Source organism: Heloderma suspectum, chromosome 6 (genome assembly GCF_057233095.1).
Source record: "Heloderma suspectum isolate Gila_16-S chromosome 6, 16-S_ref, whole genome shotgun sequence".
NCBI classification, from domain to species: Eukaryota; Metazoa; Chordata; class Lepidosauria; order Squamata; family Helodermatidae; genus Heloderma; species Heloderma suspectum.
In genome coordinates this window covers 17,418,450-17,440,051 of record NC_139463.1, presented here as the reverse complement: position 1 = coordinate 17,440,051, position 21,602 = coordinate 17,418,450, and the positions used below count along the sequence as shown (strand labels likewise).

The window sequence follows — 21,602 nt, the reverse complement described above, 5'->3', positions numbered from 1 at the left end:
TCCCCTATGATGAAAAGGACATCTTTTTTTGGTGTTAGTCCTAGAAGGTGTTGTAGGTCTTCATAGAACCGATCAACCTCAGCTTCTTCGGCCTCAGTGGTTGGGGCATAGACTTGAATTACTGTGATGTTGAATGGTTTGCCTTGGATTCGTACTGAGATCATTCTATCGTTTTTGAGATTGTACCCCAGTACTGCTTTTCCCACCCTTTTGTTGAGTATGAGTGCTACTCCATTTCTTCTCAGGGATTCTTGCCCACAGTAGTCGATATAATGGTCACTTGAATTAAATTAGCCCATGCCTGTCCATTTTAGTTCACTGATTCCCAAGATGTCCATGTTCAATCTTGCCATCTCATGTTTGACCACCTCCAGTTTACCTTGATTCGTTGACCTTAGATTCCAGGTTCCTAAACAATATTCTTCTTTACAGCATCGGATTTTCTTTTCACCACCAGACACATCCACAGCTGAGTGTCCTTTCGGGTTTGGCCCAGCCGCTTCACTCTTTCTGGCGCTACTTGGAAATACCCTCTGCTCTTCCCCAGTAGCATATTGGACACCTTCCGACCTGAGGGGCTCATCTTCCGGCGTCATCTCTTTTAGCCTTGTGATACGTTCCATGGGGTTTTCTTGGCAAGAATACTGGAGTGGGTTGCCATTTCCTTCTCCAGTGGACCACATTTTGTCAGAACTCTCTGCCATGACCTGTCCGTCTTGGGTGGCCCTGCACGGCATAGCTTATGGCTTCACTGAGTTACGCAAGGCCCTTCGCCACAACAAGGCAGCGATCCATGAAGGGGTATGTTGTGTGTATGTGCCCTAAAAACTACACACAGGAAAGGAAAAGGTTAGAGTATTGGTCTGATCCAAATGAATTTGATGGAACATGGGAAAATGCCCCTTGAGTTAATTGGCTGTAGACTGAACTTGTACATTTTATAAAATGTTACCTGTTGCTTTTGTAATTGTGATTCCAGGCCTGTTATTATGCAGAGGTAAAGAACAGGTGTTACAGTTTGCATTCAGATTGGTATAGTATGCATTTGTAATCCTATAGAAAGACAGAATAGAGGAAAAAGTGACACTGAGAAGGGAGAAAGTTATGTACAAACTCAGTGGTAACTATGGTGTAGTTACTTACTGGAATGAGTTTTTATCTCACGTATTAATGGCAGTCAGTTGTCCTGAATTTTCTTACTGCTGAATACAATTTTCTCTACGGCAGTGCTTTAGACATATGTATGTTTTTCAAGTCTGAATAACTAATGTTTTGGGTTTTGTTAATACTTTATCCCGCACCATCATTGTTACATTTCCTTTCCTTTCCATAGATCATGAGTCATGTTAAAAAGAAACGGGTGGATTTTGATATCTGTGATTAACAGAATGAAAACTTATTTTGTTTTCTTCCAGTACATCTTAACTGTAGGAACAGAGGAGCACAGAAGCAATCCCAGAATACTGAAGTTAGTGTCTTACGAGCTTCAGCTCCAGTTCCTCACTGATTTAATGCCTCAGATTTTGAATAATCTGAGAGAGGGATACATTACATTCTCAACGGGATCTTTTGTTAGATCTTGGCTGGAATTTCATGAAACCTTTGCAACTTAGCTAGTAGTTATCGTTTCCATTTGCTGGCAAGGAAATGAACTTTGCAGTTCTTTTCAACAGAATCTGTTAAGCAATCCCATGTCAACTGGGATTTCTCCTCTCCCCATAAAATGTCGCTATAGAGATACTAGGGGAAAAACCATAGTTTGGGGCTAGAGCACATGCTTTGTGTGCAGAAGGTCACACATTCAGTCCCTGGCATCTCCAGTTAAGAAGGACCAGGTAGCAGGTGATCAAAGAATTCTATGTGAGATCCTGGAAAGTTGCTGCCAGTCAGAGCAGACAATACTAGGCTGGATGGACAAATAGTCTGACCTGGTGTAAAGCAGCTTCCTATGTTCCTGTGCTGTGATGTCATTGGATCAAGTGTTTGCCTGCCCTTACTTCACATTATTCACTGCCAGTGAATTTGGGTGAGGAGGGGAATGCACAACATGATGAGGATGCCTTGGCATGAATTTCAGGAAGAAGAGGAGTGGGATGGGTGGGTGGTGGAACTTGTATTTTCAGCAGCAATCCCACATATAAACCATTGCAACAGAGCTCAACACGGGTCCGTATGCATGTTTAACCCTCCTAAATCTCCATGCATAGCCCTACCCCAAGAAAAGCTGCAGAACAGACGATGCACATGTGTTGAGTGATGGCTTCAGTGCCCAGAATAGTCCACAAAGTCAAGTATGTTGAGTCAGACTCTGCAGTGATGACAGGATTTGCAGGCAATGAGCATTTCACAGATTATAAGCACATACTTTCATGGAAGGAGCTTGCTTTAATTGGTACTAGTCCAGAGCCCCAAGTGTCAGAACCAGCTCCTGTGGTCTTTAGGGCAGGACAAGGCAAGGCAAAGACAGATGAGGAGCAAGGTGAAGGAGGTCCATTGGCAGCCAGGTGCAGCAACGATTAAGTCTCCTAATCTGTGTATCGGTGTAAAAAGGCTTGCATGGCAAGCGCAGCTGGTCTCTCTGCAGTTTTTTTCCTTTGGCCTGAGATGGTTGGCTGGTGCACAGACTGAATCCCCATCTGAAATTCCTCAGGGTAGCATCCCAGATGCCCTCATGTGTGCACACACACAAGAGTATTGAAGGGTCCAGATCTGTGAGTGCTAAAGCATTTACATGCAGATCTGCTTCATGTTGTGAAATGAATGGGACAGCTCTTGTGTACAAGAAAGCATCATGATTGCATAGAGCTACTGCATCTGCAGCAAATTGCTAGATCAAGGTGAGAGTCTGTCAAAATATGTCTTGATGGAAAGGATGAGGAATCAAAGCTACTGAAGTCTCTTCCTAGCTCTGCCACTGACTCAAAGTTTCATCCTTAGACAAATCCATTAACTTCTCTTTCTCCTTCTCCATGTGCATACTGCAGGTTGTTCATATGCCAATCTATGACATTTGTGGACATTTAACTTGGCTAATTAACAAATCCTTTCTTGGATGTATCTTTTCAGAATGCAGCTCTTCAGCACTTATTCATCCGAAAGTCATTCCGTCCCTTCAAATGCCTGCATTGTGGGAAGGCATTTCGTGATAAGGACAAGTTAGATCAGCACTTACGGTTCCATGGGCGGGAAGGAAATTGTCCTCTAACCTGTGATATCTGCAACAAAGGCTTCATTAATAGCAGTGCCCTGGAGAATCACATGAAGTTTCACTTGGATCAGAAGACCTATTCCTGCATTTTCTGCCCCGAGTCCTTTGACCGCTTAGATCTGCTGAAAGATCATGTGGCAATCCATGTTAATGATGGTTGTTTCACTTGCCCTACCTGTAAAAAGCGCTTTCCAGATTTTATCCAGGTGAGTAATAAGTGCATCAAAAGCACTGACTACGTTGTGCTTAGTAGCTTCTCGGTGCTGTTTGTTTCCACATGCTGAGAGTCTGCAGGAAGCCCAAGGTCAGCAAGCTGCAAGCTGAGATGTTTTCTTCACAATGAGGTCATTTCTGTGTTAGGCACATTGTGTATACCATCATTTATGAAGTGTAGTTTGAGAGGTTGCTACTCTATCACTCCAAGGGTTGGACAGTTTGATTTATTAATTAAAACAAGAGCTGTCTACCAGTTACAACCTTTTAACTGATTAAGTGTGCCTTTAAATCAATTGATTGATTAATTAATTGAATGCATTTGAATACTACCAAAAAACTCAATGTGCCCTGAGCTACTTGGAGGGTGGGTGGATGGTGTAAATGAAATAAATAATATCTTTCAACATAGCTGTACACACACCTTTTGCAGACCTGTGTAGTGCTTCCTTGGAAAATGTGGCCAAATTAAGTTTCCCAGACATGTGTACACTTGCGTGTGACGTGCTCTACATGTTACATGCTTGCTGTGAAAAACACTAGCACTTCCCACAGAAATCATAATAAAAGGGCTTGCCCTACAAAGTAAACCACATGAATGAAACTGCCCTCAGAAATTAATGGGGACCAAATTTAGGATAATACGAAGCAGTAATGATCTGTTCTGAGCAGTGACATTTGTTTCCACCTCTGAATTCTAACAACTCCATTTTATGCAAAATGCAATACATAACTGAGTATAGTTTATCTGTGAAGTGGCTATTATTTTCCAACTTCCTAAGTGCTTGCATGGAAAAGATAAAACAGTTACAAAATCCCTCCATTGTATCATTAGTGAGGGATCTGTTTTATCTTCAGCTCTAAGATTTTCAGGTTTCACTTGATATTTTATCAGAGATCCTGCAGTGTTCCTGATGAAACAAAGGCAGGATTCTTTCCTGGGCCTGTGTTGTAGCTGCCTGAGAGAGGTGTGTGTGTGTGGTGGTGATAGGGGACCGCTACCCCCAATCGTGGATCAAAACTGGCTAGGAGTCTCAGCTGTAGCTCTGTGATGCAGTTGTTTGGATGGAACGTTCAGTCCTGAGGGGCCCAGATGAGAACTGTTATCTTGCATCTCAGTGACCTGTGGGGAGAGGAGTTCCCTGCAGCAGAATGTACAATGATAGACACAAAGCTGGTCTCTGTACACCACCAGCTCAAGGCTTGGAGTACAATATCCCAGGCATAATGATGATGCCTTGAACCACTGTCTGGCAAATAGGTAGAAGGGAGAATACAGAGGTAAGCAGATTCTTAATTCTTGCAAGGGCTCAAAATTAATCAATACCTTCCTGGTTTGTGCAGTTCAAATCAAGCTATGCTCTCAGTTTTCCCTCAAGTGATAGGAAGGAAGAGAAGTGAGCACATGCGAATTATTGTTTTCACTAGAAAAAGACCACAGACATAATCATATATGACATCATAAAGAAAGAAATATATAAAACTTTAACCAACCCCTACCCATCAAGTTGCCATGCTTCCTGCTTCTCCCTACAATAAACATCCCATCATTCATTTCCACCCTATTCTGAATCATGAAACTCTTAAGAAGCATCTCTGGATCTGATTACAGCTCGTTAGCATCATATATTTTTTTTAAATAGCCGGTTCGTACAGTGCCAGCATCACCAGTCCCAATAACCATGGATGAAAGTGAGGTTGGGGAATTATTTGTCGAAGACATCAAAACTAGTCTTTTAACCAGCAAAGCAACTTTCCATGGCCATGCCTTTTCCTTTTTCTCTAAGACCCAGATGACCTGGATATATCCTAGAGCAGGGTTGGCCAATTTCTCTGTTCTTCAGGCCGCTGTATTGTCCTGAAACTGCTCTGTGGGCCAGAATAATCCACACCCCCTAATTAATGGCCAAGTTCTATATTACTACCAGAGCTGACTCCAGGCTGAAAGGACCCTGGGCCAAGTCTGCTCTGATAGACCCTCTCTCCTGGCATTGGGCCCTGGCAGGCTTACCTGATTGCAGTGGCAGTGCTCCAAGCAGCACTGGGAAGCTGCGTCTAGTCACCCCTTTCATTTCCCTCAATGCTCCCGCACAACACTAGGTCAGAGGTGTTATGAGAAACTCAGAAGGGGGCTAAATCCAGATGCCTGGCATTGCTTGGAGTGCTGGGCCAAGAAAACAATAACAACAATAAAGGGTGCCCAGGGCAGGCATCAGCAGCAGGCCCTGGTAGCTGCCCAAGGATGCCAGGTAGTGGCACCATCACGACTTACTACTGCATATAGTAATTATTATTATAAAGCACCTAAAATCACTAACCACTGCACCAAAATAAAATAGGCCCCGTTTGGAATCAGGCTTTGCTAAGGGATTGTTTCATCTTAATCATGGTTTCCTGAATGGTTCAAGGTTTCCTTTTACAGTATTGCCTGGAGATGGATTCTGTCCAAAGAGAGAAATTTCAGCAATAACAGCAACAGAGTCTCCCACTAGTGTTACGAACTGGAATTACTGGTTGATCCATTTGCGCCATGACTGAGTGATGACCTTTTGATTTTTCCCATTGATCAACTCTGCCAGGTGAAGAAACATGTGCGCAGCTTCCATTCAGAAAAGATTTACCAGTGTACAGAATGCGATAAGGCTTTCTGCCGCCCGGACAAATTGCGACTCCACATGCTGCGGCACTCAGACCGTAAGGACTTCCTGTGCTCTACGTGTGGCAAACAGTTCAAGGTAATGCAGCCAACACAGTGGGCATGTGCTAGAAGCAGTAACAGCGTGACGTCTTTCACCCTCCTTGCCAGGAATGACTTCTCAGAAACAGAAGCAATCTGCCAGCACACAAGTCATGCTGAATTTGGCACACGCCAATCCACAGTGTGTGCATTTTGCAGCATGCACATACGCAAGTTTGTGGGATGTGTTTTATTTCAGCAACTTGTGAGCAACTGGTTCATCACAGAAAGCCACATTTGAAATATATTACAAACTAGTGCATCACAGATGTCTTCCTTTGAGACCAATGTAAGACACAAATCAGAAGCGTATTTCTGATGTTCTGTTACAATTTCTTCTATAAGCTTAGACCAGTTTTGCAAACAAGTCCACAGAGATTACTAGCCCACATACATTCTTTTGAACCCATTTGCCCACACATACCTGTGCAATTCCTTTATGGCCCAATCAGGAGGAAGAAAAAGCCAACTTTTATAAAGCCTCCTTTCCTGGAGGCCATAGGTGACCGGGTGAATGGCTTTTTACAATCTGGGATTAGATTTCCTGGTATAAAATTAGATCTCCTAGCTGGGAACTGAAATGTCAGCATTTGCTATCAACATTAAATTGTACATTCCTCGGGACTGGGATTTGGCAGTTTTGCTTATGAAACTCTATAAAGCACCATAAACATTGATGGGGCTGAATAATGATAATGATAATAATAATAATTTCAATTTACACTTCTTAACATTCAACTGTCGATCTAATATTTAGGAAAAATATGACTCAAAGTGCATGTTGCAGCAGGTTGGCATATTTTATTTGGCCCAAGTGCTGGTTAGGAATGCAGTGGCAAAGAGTATCTTCTTCAACATTTTTGTAAGCAGTGCAAATGAATTCATTACATTTTATATCTGTTATCCAGCAAACTCAGCTCACAAAAAAGTTTCCTTTTTTTGCATTAATCCTAGAGAATCTTCCTTCAGATGCTAAATTTACACTTTCTGTACTTCATTTGTATTTAATATTTTTTTTACTCTGTACATTGCTTTGTCTAGCATTTCTAACCAGAAGCATCAGTATTTTGCCCATTTCGTTATTTTGATTTCTCCTCACCCCCTCTCTTCTCAGAGAAAAGACAAGCTCCGGGAGCACATGCAAAGAATGCACAATCCGGAAAGAGAAGCAAAGAAAGCAGACCGTATTAGTCGCTCTAAAACATTCAAACCCCGAATTGCCTCTACTGATTATGAGAGCTTCATGTTCAAGTGTCGCCTGTGCATGATGGGTTTCCGGAGACGAGGCATGCTGGTTAGTTTGCAGATACTCCAGCCCCCTTGAGTTCTTAACTAATCCATCTCTGCCAGTTAGAAACTGATTTTACTGTGCAAGGTGCCTTCTATGTTAGCTTCAGTTATTAATTAAGATAGGCATGTAAATTCAGAGCAAGGACTGAAGGGGTTCAGAAACAACAGATGCATCTAGCGCTTGTGAATAGGTCTGTATTACTGGGCCAACTTTTTATTTATGACATTGTTATCCCACCCTTCCTCCAAAAAGCTAAGGATGGTGTGCAAAGTTCTACACCCATTGTTCCCTCACAACAACCCTTTGAAGTAGGTTAGATTGAGAGGTGATTGGCCCAAAATCACACAGTGAGCTTCATGCCTGGCTGGGGATCTGAACTGGGATTCCCTGGTCTAGCTACGCTGACTTTCAGTATCTCGCTGGCTCTAAACACGGGAGTTTAAGCGCCTTGCAGCAATATGAGGCAATTGTGGAGCTTTTTGCTGTAATACGTTTTTTTTATATGGTCTGCTTTTTCATCTTAGGTGAATCATTTATCAAAGAGACATCCAGACATGAAAATAGAAGAGGTGCCAGAGTTAACCTTGCCCATCATCAAGCCTAACAGAGATTATTTCTGTCAGTACTGTGATAAGGTATGAAATGAACCTACCTATACTTGGGGAGAGAACCAAAAAATGGCTTTGCCAGTCTAGTAAATTAAATAAGAAGTTCTTGAAGAAGAGAACTCTGGTTCTGAGCTGAAAACATGCACCATACTTCTAGGAATCCAAATAGCACTTCCCTGATAAGAGGTTTAGAGTACTTTACAAACTGGTAGATCTTAGGTATTGCGCTGTAGGATGATATAGAACTGCCCTGCGCAAAGAACTACAAGTTATTGAGCCAGTTTGCACAATCAAAACAAGCCACGATGACTTATAAGCTACTGTGGCTTCTTTTATTCCTAGTGTGTGCTGGCACCATTTCCCTAATTATCCATCTGAGCGTGGCTTGTTGTGTTGTCGAAACTCGGGTGCCATGGCTTGTTTGAGGGGGAAACAACTCCAAAATAACCCTACAACAGGCCTTGGATTATTTCAGGGTTGTTTCCTCCTCAAACAAGCCATGCCGTCTGGGTTTGGATGACATGACAAGCTCTGCCTAGGCAGGTTCATTAGGGAAATATGCTGGGGATTTATTTATTTCGTATCCAGATCAAACTTTGCTCTGCCAAAATGTAGCCACCGCCATAGCTTTGTCATTAGCTTGCTGTAGATCATCAAGTACAAGTCTGTACAAGTCTCCGGCAGTAATTGACACACCATCAGATGCGCTGGGTCTTTGATTTCTCCACATTCACATAATATATTGTTGTCAGCCAACAGCCCCCACTTAAATAAATTCATCTTACACCTTGGTACCCCTACCCTCAACCTGTTCATTGTCCTCCAAACTATATAAGGGAGAGTATTTCCAGTGGCTATTTCTTCCTTCGTTAAAATACTCAAGTCAGTAATCTCATTCTTCCATTTACTTATTCGATTCTGTTCTTTGGTCCCCTCTAGGATATTAGTTCTTGACATAAAACCCCGGCTTGTTTGATCATGCAAACTGACCCATTATCTCCTTTGGTTTTCCACTTGGAACATGCAGGATTTGAACCAACTACATTTTAACATCCAATGCCTGTGTTGCCAAAGTAGGTCTGGATTAACCAGTAAAGCTGCCATACTGTAGGGCAGATAGATGGTATATACATTGCCTGTTTTCAGTGCAGTGGTCAGTGGTTATTTATTCATGATCCAGTCTTCTTCCCACAGGTTTACAAGAGTGCCAGCAAACGCAAAGCCCACATTCTGAAAAACCACCCAGGTGCTGAGCTTCCTCCAAGTATCCGAAAGCTACGTCCCGCAGGCCCAGGAGAGCCAGATCCTATGCTCAGTACACACACCCAGCTGACTGGAACAATAGCAACCCCTCCAGTTTGCTGTCCTCACTGTTCCAAGCAGTATAGCAGTAAGGTACTGTGAGTAATTCTTGTAGAGTTTCTATTACTTGATCTTATAAATATATTGTAGAGTTTCAGGAGGTGCATCTGCCAGGGCCTGCAACTTGAGTGACTGATCACTCAGGACCAGGCTATACCTCACTGGCAGAGCACATGATTTGCCTGCAAAAGGTTGCCAGTTCAATCCCTGGCCTCTCCAGGTAGGGCTGGGAAACAACCATGTTCAAAACCTTGGAATGGTGCTGACAATTGGAGTAGTTCACAATGAGCTAGATGGACCAGTGTTTTGGCTCTGTATAAGGCAGGTTCCCATGATCTAAAGTAGTAGTAGGATTTTTAAAAAAGACCTTGAAGAGTTGCTTCCAGTAAAAGCAGACCATACTGGGATAAATAGACCAATGGTTTGACAACACAATGCAGCTTTGTATGGGGAGGGGGGAGGTTGATAGCTATGGAACAGCCACTTGAGAGGCTCTGCATACCTTTCAGATTCAAGTTAGCACAGACTTTTGGCATCTTTAAAATCACAATAGCTATAGGGTTGGAAGTGGCTTTAGAGATATGTTAGGGCACAAATCTTGCAAAAGGAATCTTCAAAGCTTCAGCTGCATCCAATCTGCTGTTAAAGGCAAAAATGTAGCACCAAGGCAAGCAATGCAGTTTGGCTGTGATTTCATGCTGCTAACAAGAACATTGTACAGTGGGGAGCTTGGTGCACAGCATTTGGGCAAAATGAAATGCTTATGTTGGCCTGAATGATTAATGACTCTGTGATGAAAGCGGCTATTCTATCCATTTTGTAACTATCTTCTTTCCACCTCTCTGCAGACCAAGATGGTGCAACATATTCGCAAGAAGCACCCCGAGTTTGCTCAGATCCCAACTAACACAATACATGTGCCATTGACAACAGCTGTAATTAGTGCCACCCCTGCTGTTTTAACTGCTGACAACACTTCTGGGGAGACAGTTGTGGTAAGAATTCAAGGGTGTATACTCAGATTATCTAAAGAAATAGTCCTGTCATAGAACTACCGGAAAAGGCCAGAAGCTTATGGCCCAGTTCAGATATAACGCAAACCATGGTTTGTTCAAACTGTGATTAGTTAAAACAAATTAAGATATCAAACCAACGTTTGAAATCCTAGTTTGTTTTAACTAACCATGTTTAAAACAAATTACAGTTCCCTGAGTTTGGACATAATGGGCAACTATGGTTACCTCAGAAGCAAAAGTAGAAGCTTTCCATCTCCTCCTCTCATGCACAAAGGAGGAGGAGAGAGGTTAGTCATTATGACTGAATGATGCCTATCTGTTACATCTGCTCTACTGGCTCTTCTCCTATGCCTTTAACAGCAGCTTGCAGCTAGACTCATGGAAATTAAGCCACCAAATCACTTTATCTCCATCCTGGAGATAATCACTTCCTAAATTCTGCAGGCTGTTGTTAAAGGCACATGAGTAGAGCAGTTATGAATAAAAGTGGCAGCCCTATTTGAGATGTTCCTACTTGCTCTCTCAGTTCACTCACAATGGCAAAGAGGCCAGTATCAGCTAAGAGTACACTGCAGAACGTGCCTCAGGATTCTCTGAAATATACTTAGTAAAATATTGGTGCAGTGGTTCTGCAAAGTGGCTTGCAAATCCATTTAAAAATCCCCAAAGTACAAATTAAAACAATAAGCCAAACACAATACTATCAATCAAATAAGTTGGAGCATCAGTTGAAACCAGAAAACAAGCAACTGGAGAGCCAAAAGGTGCTCTGAAAAAGAACCACTGTAAGGCAAGCATCTAAGAGCCAGGAGTGGGATGGAATGAAGTTCCACCACCTTCATGCCACTGCCAAGAAGGCTGTGTTCAAGGTAGCCATCAACTATATTCCAGAAGGTGGAGGAACCTGAAGTGGGGCCTCTGAGGAAGTTCTTCAAGTTGGCTAAGCTCATATAAGAGAAGGTGGTCCTTAAGGTAACACGGGCCTAGGCTGTTTGGGGCTTTAGCAGCCAGAATCAACATTTTGAATTGGGCCCAGAAACCAATCGGAAGCCACTGACGTTGCCGTCAAGATATTCCCTGTTGTGACCTGCCTCAGTCAGCACCCTCTGCATTCTGAACCAGTTTCTGAGAACTCTAGAGGCAGCTTGAAGTACTGCATGATACAGTAATCCCAGGGCCAGTGTCAAGGGTAGTCATAGTCAGATGCCTGCTGAAGGCCCACACCCCAGGAGGGTGACAAGAGCCCCCTGGAGGTGCTCCTGCTCTTCACCGTTGCAACCTGCTTGTTCACTTGCTCTCGCTCAAATGATGGTGGTAGTGAGAAGGAAGAGCAGTAGATGCCACTGCCTGCTTGTTCACTGGTTCTCTGCCTGTCAAGCAAACAAGTGGTAGCAGTGATGAGAAAGAATGAGGAGCGATAGCCACCGGTGACAAGGTGGGCTCACCGAGGTAAGGTGCCCATTTGGTGTCTCACCCAAGGGCTCTCAAAAACCTGGAGCTTGGCACTGAGTAATCCAGTGTGAGTTTCATCAAAGCATGAATTGCCATGGCTGAGTTGCTGCACAGGGAGCTTCTCAGCAGACAGATGAGTGTGAAAAGTGGTTCTTCGTGGGCAGGACATTTGAAAAAATAAAAGCTTTGTCCTATAGCACATGATGTGGGTCTGTTGCATGAGTCGGTCGGAGCTCTTTGCTTGGTAGGCCCCTTTCTGGAGTGCACCTGCTCTGTTTGTGGCACACTGCCATCTGGGTAGCCTGGTGGGTAGATGGAGGGGGTGGAGGGTAGATGTTCTCACTTTTGGCATAGAGGGTAGGGGTGAATAGCATTTGTTATCTTTCAGCTCTGTGTTTCTATAATTTGTATGTGCAAATTAGTTTCAGATCTTTAGATTCAGACTCCAGTGCAATAAAATGAAGACAAGATTCACGCATTCATCTCTGTGTGTGTGTGTGTGTAATTTTAAATACGTAATGATATGTCTCTGCCTATCTTTCCCTTCTTCAGACAACAGATTTACTGACCCAAGCAATGACAGAACTGTCACAGACGTTGACAACTGACTACCGAACCCCACAGGGCGAGTTTCAGCGAATCCAGTACATCCCTGTGTCACAATCCACAGCTGGCTTGCAGCAGCCTCAACACATACAACTGCAAGTTGTGCAAGTGGCTCAGGTGAGTTTCATTTTGGTTCGCTTCTATGGTCCTGCTGTTCCAGGAATCTCATTGACACACACGCTGTAGATTTTTTTTAAAATGACAGCCACAGGAAGATAAAATATCTATTTACAGCATAATGTGCCTCCAGGTGAGTTCAGTCATTCAGATTAAGTGACGTCCATCATATGGTAGATGACAGCCCATCCATCTCCCAGTTTGGGCTCCCATTATCCCTAATGGTAACCAATTATAGCAAGTTTTCACAGATTCATGTTATTAAATGAATACATGTTGTTATCACTTGATCAATGTAATATGGGGATTCATCTTTATGATTCCAAATAGAGAACCAAGGCCCATGAATGGGCTGGAGAAGCTTTATAGGTTGCTCACCACTGCAGTGTTGTAGATGCAGTTTTGGGCTTAGGCCAAGGAGGTCTGGATTCAAATCTTTGCTCAGCCATGGAGCTCACTGGGTGAACGTGAACCTGAGACTATCTCTCAACTTAACAGGCTTGTTGTGAATATATATGCAGGGGAAATGCCATGCGTGCTGTCGTGAGCTGCTTGGAGAAATGGGTGGGATACATAATAGATCAATTAGATTGGATTAATGTTGGCAGTGGGCATTTGATATACTACAGTTTAAGAAGCATGATCTGGTCTCTGCTTTGGAGGGATAGAACTGGCAGATGGCCCCAAAGTAAAAAAGCAAAATTCTCAAGGGGTGGGGCAGGAGAAGAAATGGCCTTAAAGGGTTAATAAGAGGGTAAAAAATATGAAACAGAGATATATTGTAACCTGTTGTGGGCCTTCAGTTACGCCATGAAAGACATCATGATACAATACATTACATATGGATATAAAATATTTGTTCTTTCAAGTTTTTGTTATTATAGTACATTTATAATTTTAAAATATAGATTACATTAAATACATAGATGCATCAGCTTCTACTATTATGAGTGGATCTGAGAATGCAGAGTGGACTATCTTTGCAAGCTTATAATTTTAGTTGTTGTTTATAACAATGCCACTGTTTAATCAGTCTGAGCATTGATTGAGACCATGTTCTAGCAGACTTGCATTTCCTTTGTGATTATTTCTCATTAAATTGCTAAAATAAATTAGGCATTGTTTAGCAAGTAAAATTTTAGAAATGTGCCCCTAGTATAAGATAGTACACTTAATCATGATGTTAGAACAGAAGTTCTCAAATACATGAATAAATTGAGATAATTACTTTCTACTGCTGTAAATTTCTTGTTTGGCTTAAGTCGAGGGTTTCTTTAATATTTTTTAGATGTGTTTACTAATCAGCAGCCTTTCCCTAATATTCCAAATATGACTCATTACTACTTGATATTCATATCTTGTTAGTGACTACAGCAACCTGCCCCAACCTGGTGCCCTCCAAATGCGTGGGACTGCAACTCCCATGTTTCCCAGCCCAGGTTAAGAATCATGGGAGTTGCAAAACATCTGGAGGGCACCAGGTTAGGGAAGGATGGAACAGAGGCACTATCCAATGTCCTAGATCTGACAGTTACATTATTGGAGTAGCGTGATCTCTGCTCCCATAACATATGAATGAGAAGTCACATGGGAGCAAGGTCAGGATGAGGTGGCCTGCCTTAGGTGGCAGATTTTAGGATACAGTTAAAGGTCTGCAAATTGTCATCTCGTCTGTTTATGATGAGGTGGTTATCATCATTTGGATATTCTGCCTATGGCACCAAAATGTCCTGGGCGGTTTGTGAGATTTCCATAAGCATATGAATACTATGACAGATCTTGGTCCATCTAGCACAGTATAATCTGCTCTGATTGGCAGCATCTCTTCAAAGTCTCAGGTATGGGAATTCACCAACTCTGCTACCTGAGATCCTTTGAACAAGAGATGCCAGGGATTGCATGCAAATATGTGCTCCACCATTGAGTTATGGTCCTTTCCCATCTGGCTGATTACTTTGGGAAACAGAATGCTGGACTAGATGGACCCTGGGTCCTACCGGGCAGACTTTTATTTTGTTCTTATGGGCTACCCAGCATAAGGGGGCAGGATTACATAGGAAAAACCACACTGGTCCAAATACCTGAGGACCTGTGGCGATGCTGAATGCAGCCACAGGTTCACATGATAGAGTTGTGTTTTATGTTTTGTTTTCTCCCAGGCTACCTCACCTCACCAATCCCAGCATTCCACAGTGGACGTTGGACAGTTGCATGACCCTCAGACATATACCCAGCATGCCATCCAAGTGCAGCATATCCAGGTCACAGAACCAACCTCTGCATCCCAGTCATCCTCACAGGTATTACATGCATTCTCTCTCTCTCTCTCTCTCTCTCTCTCTCTCTCTCTCTGTCTCCCCCCCTGCCTCCCTCCCTGCCATTCTCTCTCTCTGTATATGCTATGCTAAGATACCCATACAGCCCAAGGCAGCAGATAATATCGTCCCAAAAGCTTCCAGTGAAATAGCTCAGAGTGTTACACACAAAGGAAGTTCACTTTTTAATACTTTTGAGATGGTACTACTGTATTCTCTGCATTCTAGTGGACAGTTTGTTCAAATGAATCTAGGAATTCAAATTCTTGCTTAGTCAGAAATGCATTAGGGACAAACAAAACATAGTTGGTTGGGGCAGGTTCAGACCTGGAAATAAACCACGGTTAAGCTAAACAAATTGCTTGGTGTTACATCTGAATGTGGCCATTAAGTGATTTTTGGTAGCTTGTTCTCAAAGTTGATGTGAGAAAAGCTCTTAAGGGCACAATCCTATGCATGTTTAGACAGAAAAAAAGGCCCACAGCTCCCAACGTTCCTCAGCTCGGCTGGCTGGGAATTCTGGGAGTTGTAGGACTTTTTTCTGTCTAAACATACATAGGATTGCACCCTAAGTACTTCATGGCTGCTTTCTGCTTTATAGCCAATTTGCACGATCAATCTGCATGATGCTTTGCAAATAAAATCGATCGTATCTGTGCTGACTTGGATGCCATAGTTGATACAGGTCTTGGTGGATGTAACTTTGGCTCCTGCCAAAGTTATAATGGATACTTTGTCCAGTTACACAATTTGTCTGGTCCGAGGATGTGGACAGGATCCGTGGAGAGGTGAGGCCAACTACTTGTGTGCTGGACCCTTGCCCTTGCTGGCTTATAGAAGCAGCTGGGGTGGAGTGGGGGGACTGGCTGAGTGGGTGGGTAAGGGCAGTGGTGAACTCCTCTTTACAGCAAAGTGTGATTCCATCTTGCCTAAAGGAGGTGGTGGTGGTAAGAACGTTGTTGTTGTTGTTGTTGTTTTAAACCTCCCTGAACCCCAGTGTATTGGATAATTTCTGGCTGGTCTCCAATATTCCATTCTTGGGCAAGATGCTGGAGCATGTGATGGTTTCTCAGTTCCAGGGATTTCTGGACGAGATGGATTATCTAAATCCATGTCAATCTAGTTTCAGGCCTGGGTTGATCAAAGCAGACAGAGCCTGCTTTGATCACCTTGGTGGACGATCTATGCTAGGAACTAGACAGGGGGAGTATGTCCCTGTTAGTGGGGCGCTTTTCTTAAGTTCCTAGAAGATAGATGCTGTAACTGCCTTTCCCTTGTGTTTTCCTAGGTGGGAAGTCATCCCTTAAGTCCTTCATCCCAACCATCTCAGCAGGAACTCAGCCCTTCCCAGATGCAGACAACCACCTCATCACAAAGCCAATCACAGCAAGGCTCCTCAGTCCAGCAAACATATCTCCCCAGCACATGGAACTCTTTCCGCAGCTATCGTAAGTATCATATATGCTCAAAAAAAATTAGCAGACAACCATGTTTCATATAACTTTCTTATAGACATCTAAGTCCTGATCAAGACACACTCACCAGGGATGGGGGATATATAGGGCTCACACGGTGGTCTGTAGAAGCAGGGGCTATTCCAATCTCTTGAATGTTGGGGACTACTCTGCTTATGCCTTGGGAATATACCTTTTAAAAGAATGAGATATCTCCTGCTCATCTGGAGCTTTCTGTCTGCATTGACGCCCCAGTCAGTTTTTCATCTTGTTAGTAGACAGGATTACTTATTGTGTCTGATTAAGATGTCAGACAGCTGAAGACCAGATTTTCATTGGCTTTCATTCTTGTATCTTATCTGGAATGAACAGAACAGCTCTGATTTACAGTGCTGAGAGAATACTTGCACAGAAATCAACATGGGGTTCTTTTTCTTTTACCGGTACACAGTCAGAGTCTAAGAACAAAAATGCCTTCCACTATACCAGAGCAGAACTGCATCCCTAACAGTGCAATCCTATATATGTCCACCCAGAAGTAAGGCCCACTGAGTTCAGTGGGGCTTCCTCCGAGGTAAGTGTGTATAGGATTGCAGGCTAAATGTCCTTTGCCTTGGTTGATATCTTCCGGCTTCCCCCTGCTTGTTTGTGTGAAATGAATGCCACCTGTGCATGCAGAACAGGAAAAGTCTTACTAACAAAGACAATACATGAATGACAGACTGTTTTTCAAGGAAGTGTTTGTTCTGTGAAATAATGCTATAGGTATATAAAACAGCATTTGTAAGCATTACAAGATGATGTTTATAAAAGACAATAACAAATGGAGGAAGGGAATCTACATTGAACGTGCTGTATTTTTAGGCCACAGCTACCACAATTTGCTCTATGGACTGTGAAAATTCACCCTTAAAATCTGGCCCTAGGAATTTGCTGTGGAGTCTAAGCTTGGGTATCTCCATGTTTAGCCCTGACAATAGTCACACAGGTAGGTTATCAAGACCCCATTGGGCATCTTCATTTTACTTCATGTTGTCAGGGTTCCCCTTATGAACTGGACCCCCTGAGCAACTCCTTAAAGATCTCTTGCCTCCTTAAGAGTCCCACTTTCCTTCTTTTAAACTTCCCCTTCCCAATAACATGGGGTTTAGGCTGTAGACGTGAGATTACTGGCACTTCAGATACTTGGGTGTTAGCCACAACAGTTTACTGGTAAATTAAAGCCAGCAGTTTACAACTAAATGTATTTACTGAATAGAGCTGAGTGATACAAAAGGCATTAAGAGAAAATAAAGGTTGCAAAAATGCAAGTTCCTCTACCCTTGCTGCACTTAGACTTCTCCAAGCTGCTTCTTCCTGCTCCCTCTTCATGCTCTGGTCTTCCTCTCTCTCTCTCTCTCTCTCTCTCTCTGCCTTTTTATCCCCTCCTTCCCCAAACTCGAAAGTTTGCAATAAATAAATAAATAAATTTAAATAAATAAAATTTTCCAGGAAAATTTATTTATTTATTTATTTATTGCAGTTGTATCCCGCCTTTTTTCCTCTTGCAAGGAACCCAAGGCAGCTTACATTATCCTCCTCCTCTCTGTTTTATCCTCACAACAACAACCCTGTGAGGTAGGTTGGGCTGAGAGGCTGTGACTGGCCCAAAGTCACCCAGTGATCTTCCATGGCCAAGTGGGGACTAGAACCTGGATCTCCCGGCTCCCAGTCCGTCACTCTCACCACTACACTACACTGGCTCTCTTTCTTATAGACATCTATAATGAAAAATGAAACCTAACTCAGGAAAATGAAACTTAACTGGGGAAATGAAACTAGTCTTGCCAGGGATACCCTCTCCCAACAAAAAAAAACCCAGGACCCTAGGCCTGACCTTTTTATCTTGCTTTATTACATTTCTATACTGCCCAATAGCTGAAGTTCTCTGGGCAGTTCACAAAACAAACATAAAATACAACAACAAAGTAAAGCATACTCTAAAAACCTTTAAGTTTTAAAAAAGAATATAATCAAAGTATCTTTATTAGGTTTAATAAAATAATACTAATAAAGTCATAATACTAATAAGATTTTTAAATTATGCTTGCGCCCTACAGGTCATGGTCATTTGTTTTCACACTTGACCTGAACAGCCACCCTGGCTCTTATGATGGAACTGAACCAGTTTGGTCCAATTTTTAACTTTTTAATTTAACCCACAGACTACAGCCTTCCCCGGCCTGATGGTCTCCCTACCATCTCCAGCCAGAATGGCCATTTACCAAGCTGGCGGGGTATGATGGGAGCTGTACTCCAACACATCTGGATGGCACAAGGTTGGGGAAAGCTGGACTGTAATATCAACTTCAGTGGACTGCAATTAACCCTCAGGTCATTCTTTGGCTTACTGGTATGATTAACTGTATTTCTTCATCTTCTAAATCTTGTCCTCTAGCCTCTGAGATTCAGATGATGACCATCCCACAGGGTCAGTATGTGATTGCAGAGACGGCTGTAGGTACTCCTGTCACTACAGTGAACACGGGGCAAGTGAAAGCAGTCACCCAGGTAAGGAGAAAGGTGGCAACCCGAGGTTACTAAGTTGATAATATGTCAAGCACTTTGAACATTTGAAAGGCATTGCATAAATGCTAGGCATTATAATGATGGGAGGGCAATTAATAATATTTGGAAGTTATTACATAGGGCTTTTCTGAAGTGTTCTAGTATTATTCACATATTATAGATATTGGAGCTGAGAGTGGCTTGCCTGAGGACAGAACTGGATATTATTTTGGCAATGACATCTAAGCCCACCTTTCCTGAGAAAACATTAACGTAGGGGTTGGAGGCACTTGCAGGGGAGAATCAGCAGGTGAGAGCGAGGGCTGCTTAACACCTCCCAAACCCATGGATTCTCTCCTACAAATGCCCCTGAGAACATTTTCTCACCAGATGAGCTTACTTCCATTAATTACCTATGGGGGTAGTGGGGGAGAGAGGATTTGCAGGGAAGAATAGACAGACAAGGGGAGGGTTAAGCACTTCCTCCCAATCCTTCCCATGGGGTTGATCTTCCTCATGTGAGGAAGTAGTTCAATGGTAGAGCATATGCTTTGCATGCAGAAGGTCACAATTCAATCCCTAGCATCTCCAGGTATGGCTGAGAAAATGGCAAGAATCCTTGGAGAGCCCCTGCCAGTCAGTGTTGATAATACTGGGCTAGATGGACTAAATTCACCTGTTCAGTATATTGATAACATATGACATCCCAACCTGAGGCAGACAACTTTTGTTGAAGATCTGAGAGAAAAAAAATATGAAAACCAGGATAGTTTATGTGGGTTTCTTTTTCCTGTAGACACATTATGTAATAGCTGAAGGTCAACCTGAACTGGATGTAAAGCCAAACCTATCGCTTTCCAGTGGTGTAGAAGTGGATTTGTCTCAGCCGCCCGCACATTCTGACTCCTTGGAATCGCAGACAGCCAATCAGCAGCAAACAACACAATACATCATTACAACAACTACCAATGGTGATGGAAGTGGCGATGTGCATATTGAGAAGCCATGAAACCTCCCTTCATTTCAGAGAAATGAGGAAGTCCAGTTGGACTGGCTGACTTGTTAGACCATCACCCTAAATATCTGGGGGCACCAAGAGCTGTTTCAAAAACTTCATTTGTATAAGCTGAAATTCTACATCTCATGCTGATGCTTTGCAGAATTTCAGGTCTGAATGATACCTAAAGAAGACACTCACAAGCTGTTTTAGGATGCCATCATCTTCTGGAACCCTTGAAAAAAGAAAAGGGTAAAGGAAACTTACTCTCTCCCCCTTTCTCACAAAGGAGCCTTATTTTCCCATTTGTGGGCAGATTTACAGCAGTGAAGGAAAAGGTTTGCTAAACGTATAACTGCTGGCAGAATATGTCCCATGTATGTTTCTGATCCTTATACTTAAAAAAAAAAAGTCTGCCTCAGTAGCTAATTACGTTTGTGTTGGCTTTATTTTTAAGTAGCCATGGAAGAAGAGAATATACCAGCTTTGGAAAGGGAAAAAAATCAAATAAAATGCAAATTGCCTGGAACGAAGGAGCAAGTGTAAACCATTATTTCCCACAGTGTGTGGGACAGATGGGACAGTGAAACTGTGAAGCTGTGCAGAAGCAGTTAAATTATTATTTTGCGGAAGGGAGAGGGGATTTTTTATTTGCACCCTGTGAACTGTTTACATGCTATCTGCACTGCCCTGGTACTCAGTTCTGGAGAGTATGAAGGAAGCGGTCTTGGGACCTTTACAAGTCTCAAAGCTATTCAAATCAGAGGAGCATACAAAGGTAACGCTGAGTTTGAACCTTCACCTCTTTGACTGTGTTCCCTCTGCACAATGGGGATGATTTATTTTCCCTGGAAAACCAATAAAAAGGCTCGGTGATGTTTTGAAGTGTGGAGTGGCTTTCAATGTGTTCATTACCGACTTGTATTGGGAAATAATGGATGGGGTGAGAAGCTGAAGTGTATTTTGTTAAAGGGAAGAGCTGCTTTGAACTCTGTTCCTAATACTGTTGCTGCTGGACTCTTTACCTCAAAGTACTGAAAGATAAATCTTTGCCCATCTTCCCTTCTGCATACCTTGAGACGTTGTACTGCTGCTGCCTCAAAACTTCCATTCATTTCTCTCCCACCCCCACTAGAGGCTGGATGAAAAATTGTTGCAAAGTTCTATGGGCTTTCATAAAATGAATGGCCTTCTGCACTCAGGAAAACACACACAAAGACAGCAGACCACTTTTACAGGACAACAACAAAAGCCATTTCAAAACATGGTGTAATTGAATAAGCCTGGGGCATCCACTGGGAACATCTATGTAACTAAGGCATATTATCCAGATGCATGGTGCATCTGGGACAAGGATAAAGTGTGGAACCAGACAAAGGAGAAGCTGTTTATTTAAAGCAGTTTATTTAACTATTCCCATTAAAAAAAATCTTTTTATTTTTAAAAACCAAATTGGGAGGAATAATTCCAACTGAAATATTAAAAGAAACAGGAGCTACATTTTTCTTTACTGTTGCTGGAAAATATGTACTAAAATCTTTATTGCCCCTCCTAAAACTTCTTCCTGGAATGCAATTGTGTAATGCAGTATATTTATTCCAGCCGCTGGGAGTTTTTTAGGTTCTCCTCCACCCTCTGTGATGTGATGAATAGTAGATGAAATGAAGCAGCTTTATCCT

The 21,602-nt window shown here is 42.6% G+C and overlaps 2 protein-coding genes across 6 annotated transcripts in view; both read left to right on the top strand.

Annotated features, from left to right (window-relative positions):
* The window catches only part of PRDM10 (PR/SET domain 10), a 92,305-nt gene extending 71,926 nt beyond the window's left edge, over positions 1-20,379 (top strand). For all 5 annotated transcript variants that reach the window (XM_084803684.1, XM_084803683.1, XM_084803680.1 and 2 more), the window contains 11 exons: positions 3,067-3,414; positions 6,001-6,156; positions 7,273-7,452; positions 7,974-8,084; positions 9,252-9,452; positions 10,268-10,414; positions 12,440-12,610; positions 14,770-14,910; positions 16,214-16,373; positions 18,817-18,929; positions 19,723-20,379. In XM_084803684.1, coding sequence (XP_084659810.1) covers positions 3,067-3,414; positions 6,001-6,156; positions 7,273-7,452; positions 7,974-8,084; positions 9,252-9,452; positions 10,268-10,414; positions 12,440-12,610; positions 14,770-14,910; positions 16,214-16,373; positions 18,817-18,929; positions 19,723-19,935 — 1,941 coding nt within the window. In that variant the 3' untranslated portion in view covers positions 19,936-20,379. The remainder of the gene's footprint in view (positions 1-3,066; positions 3,415-6,000; positions 6,157-7,272; positions 7,453-7,973; positions 8,085-9,251; positions 9,453-10,267; positions 10,415-12,439; positions 12,611-14,769; positions 14,911-16,213; positions 16,374-18,816; positions 18,930-19,722) is intronic.
* A 95-nt stretch (positions 20,380-20,474) lies between these two features.
* The window catches only part of NFRKB (nuclear factor related to kappaB binding protein), a 53,314-nt gene continuing 52,186 nt past the window's right edge, over positions 20,475-21,602 (top strand). Inside the window, exon 1 of the mRNA XM_084803678.1 lies at positions 20,475-20,701. The gene's annotated coding sequence lies outside the window, so the exon portion shown is untranslated. The remainder of the gene's footprint in view (positions 20,702-21,602) is intronic.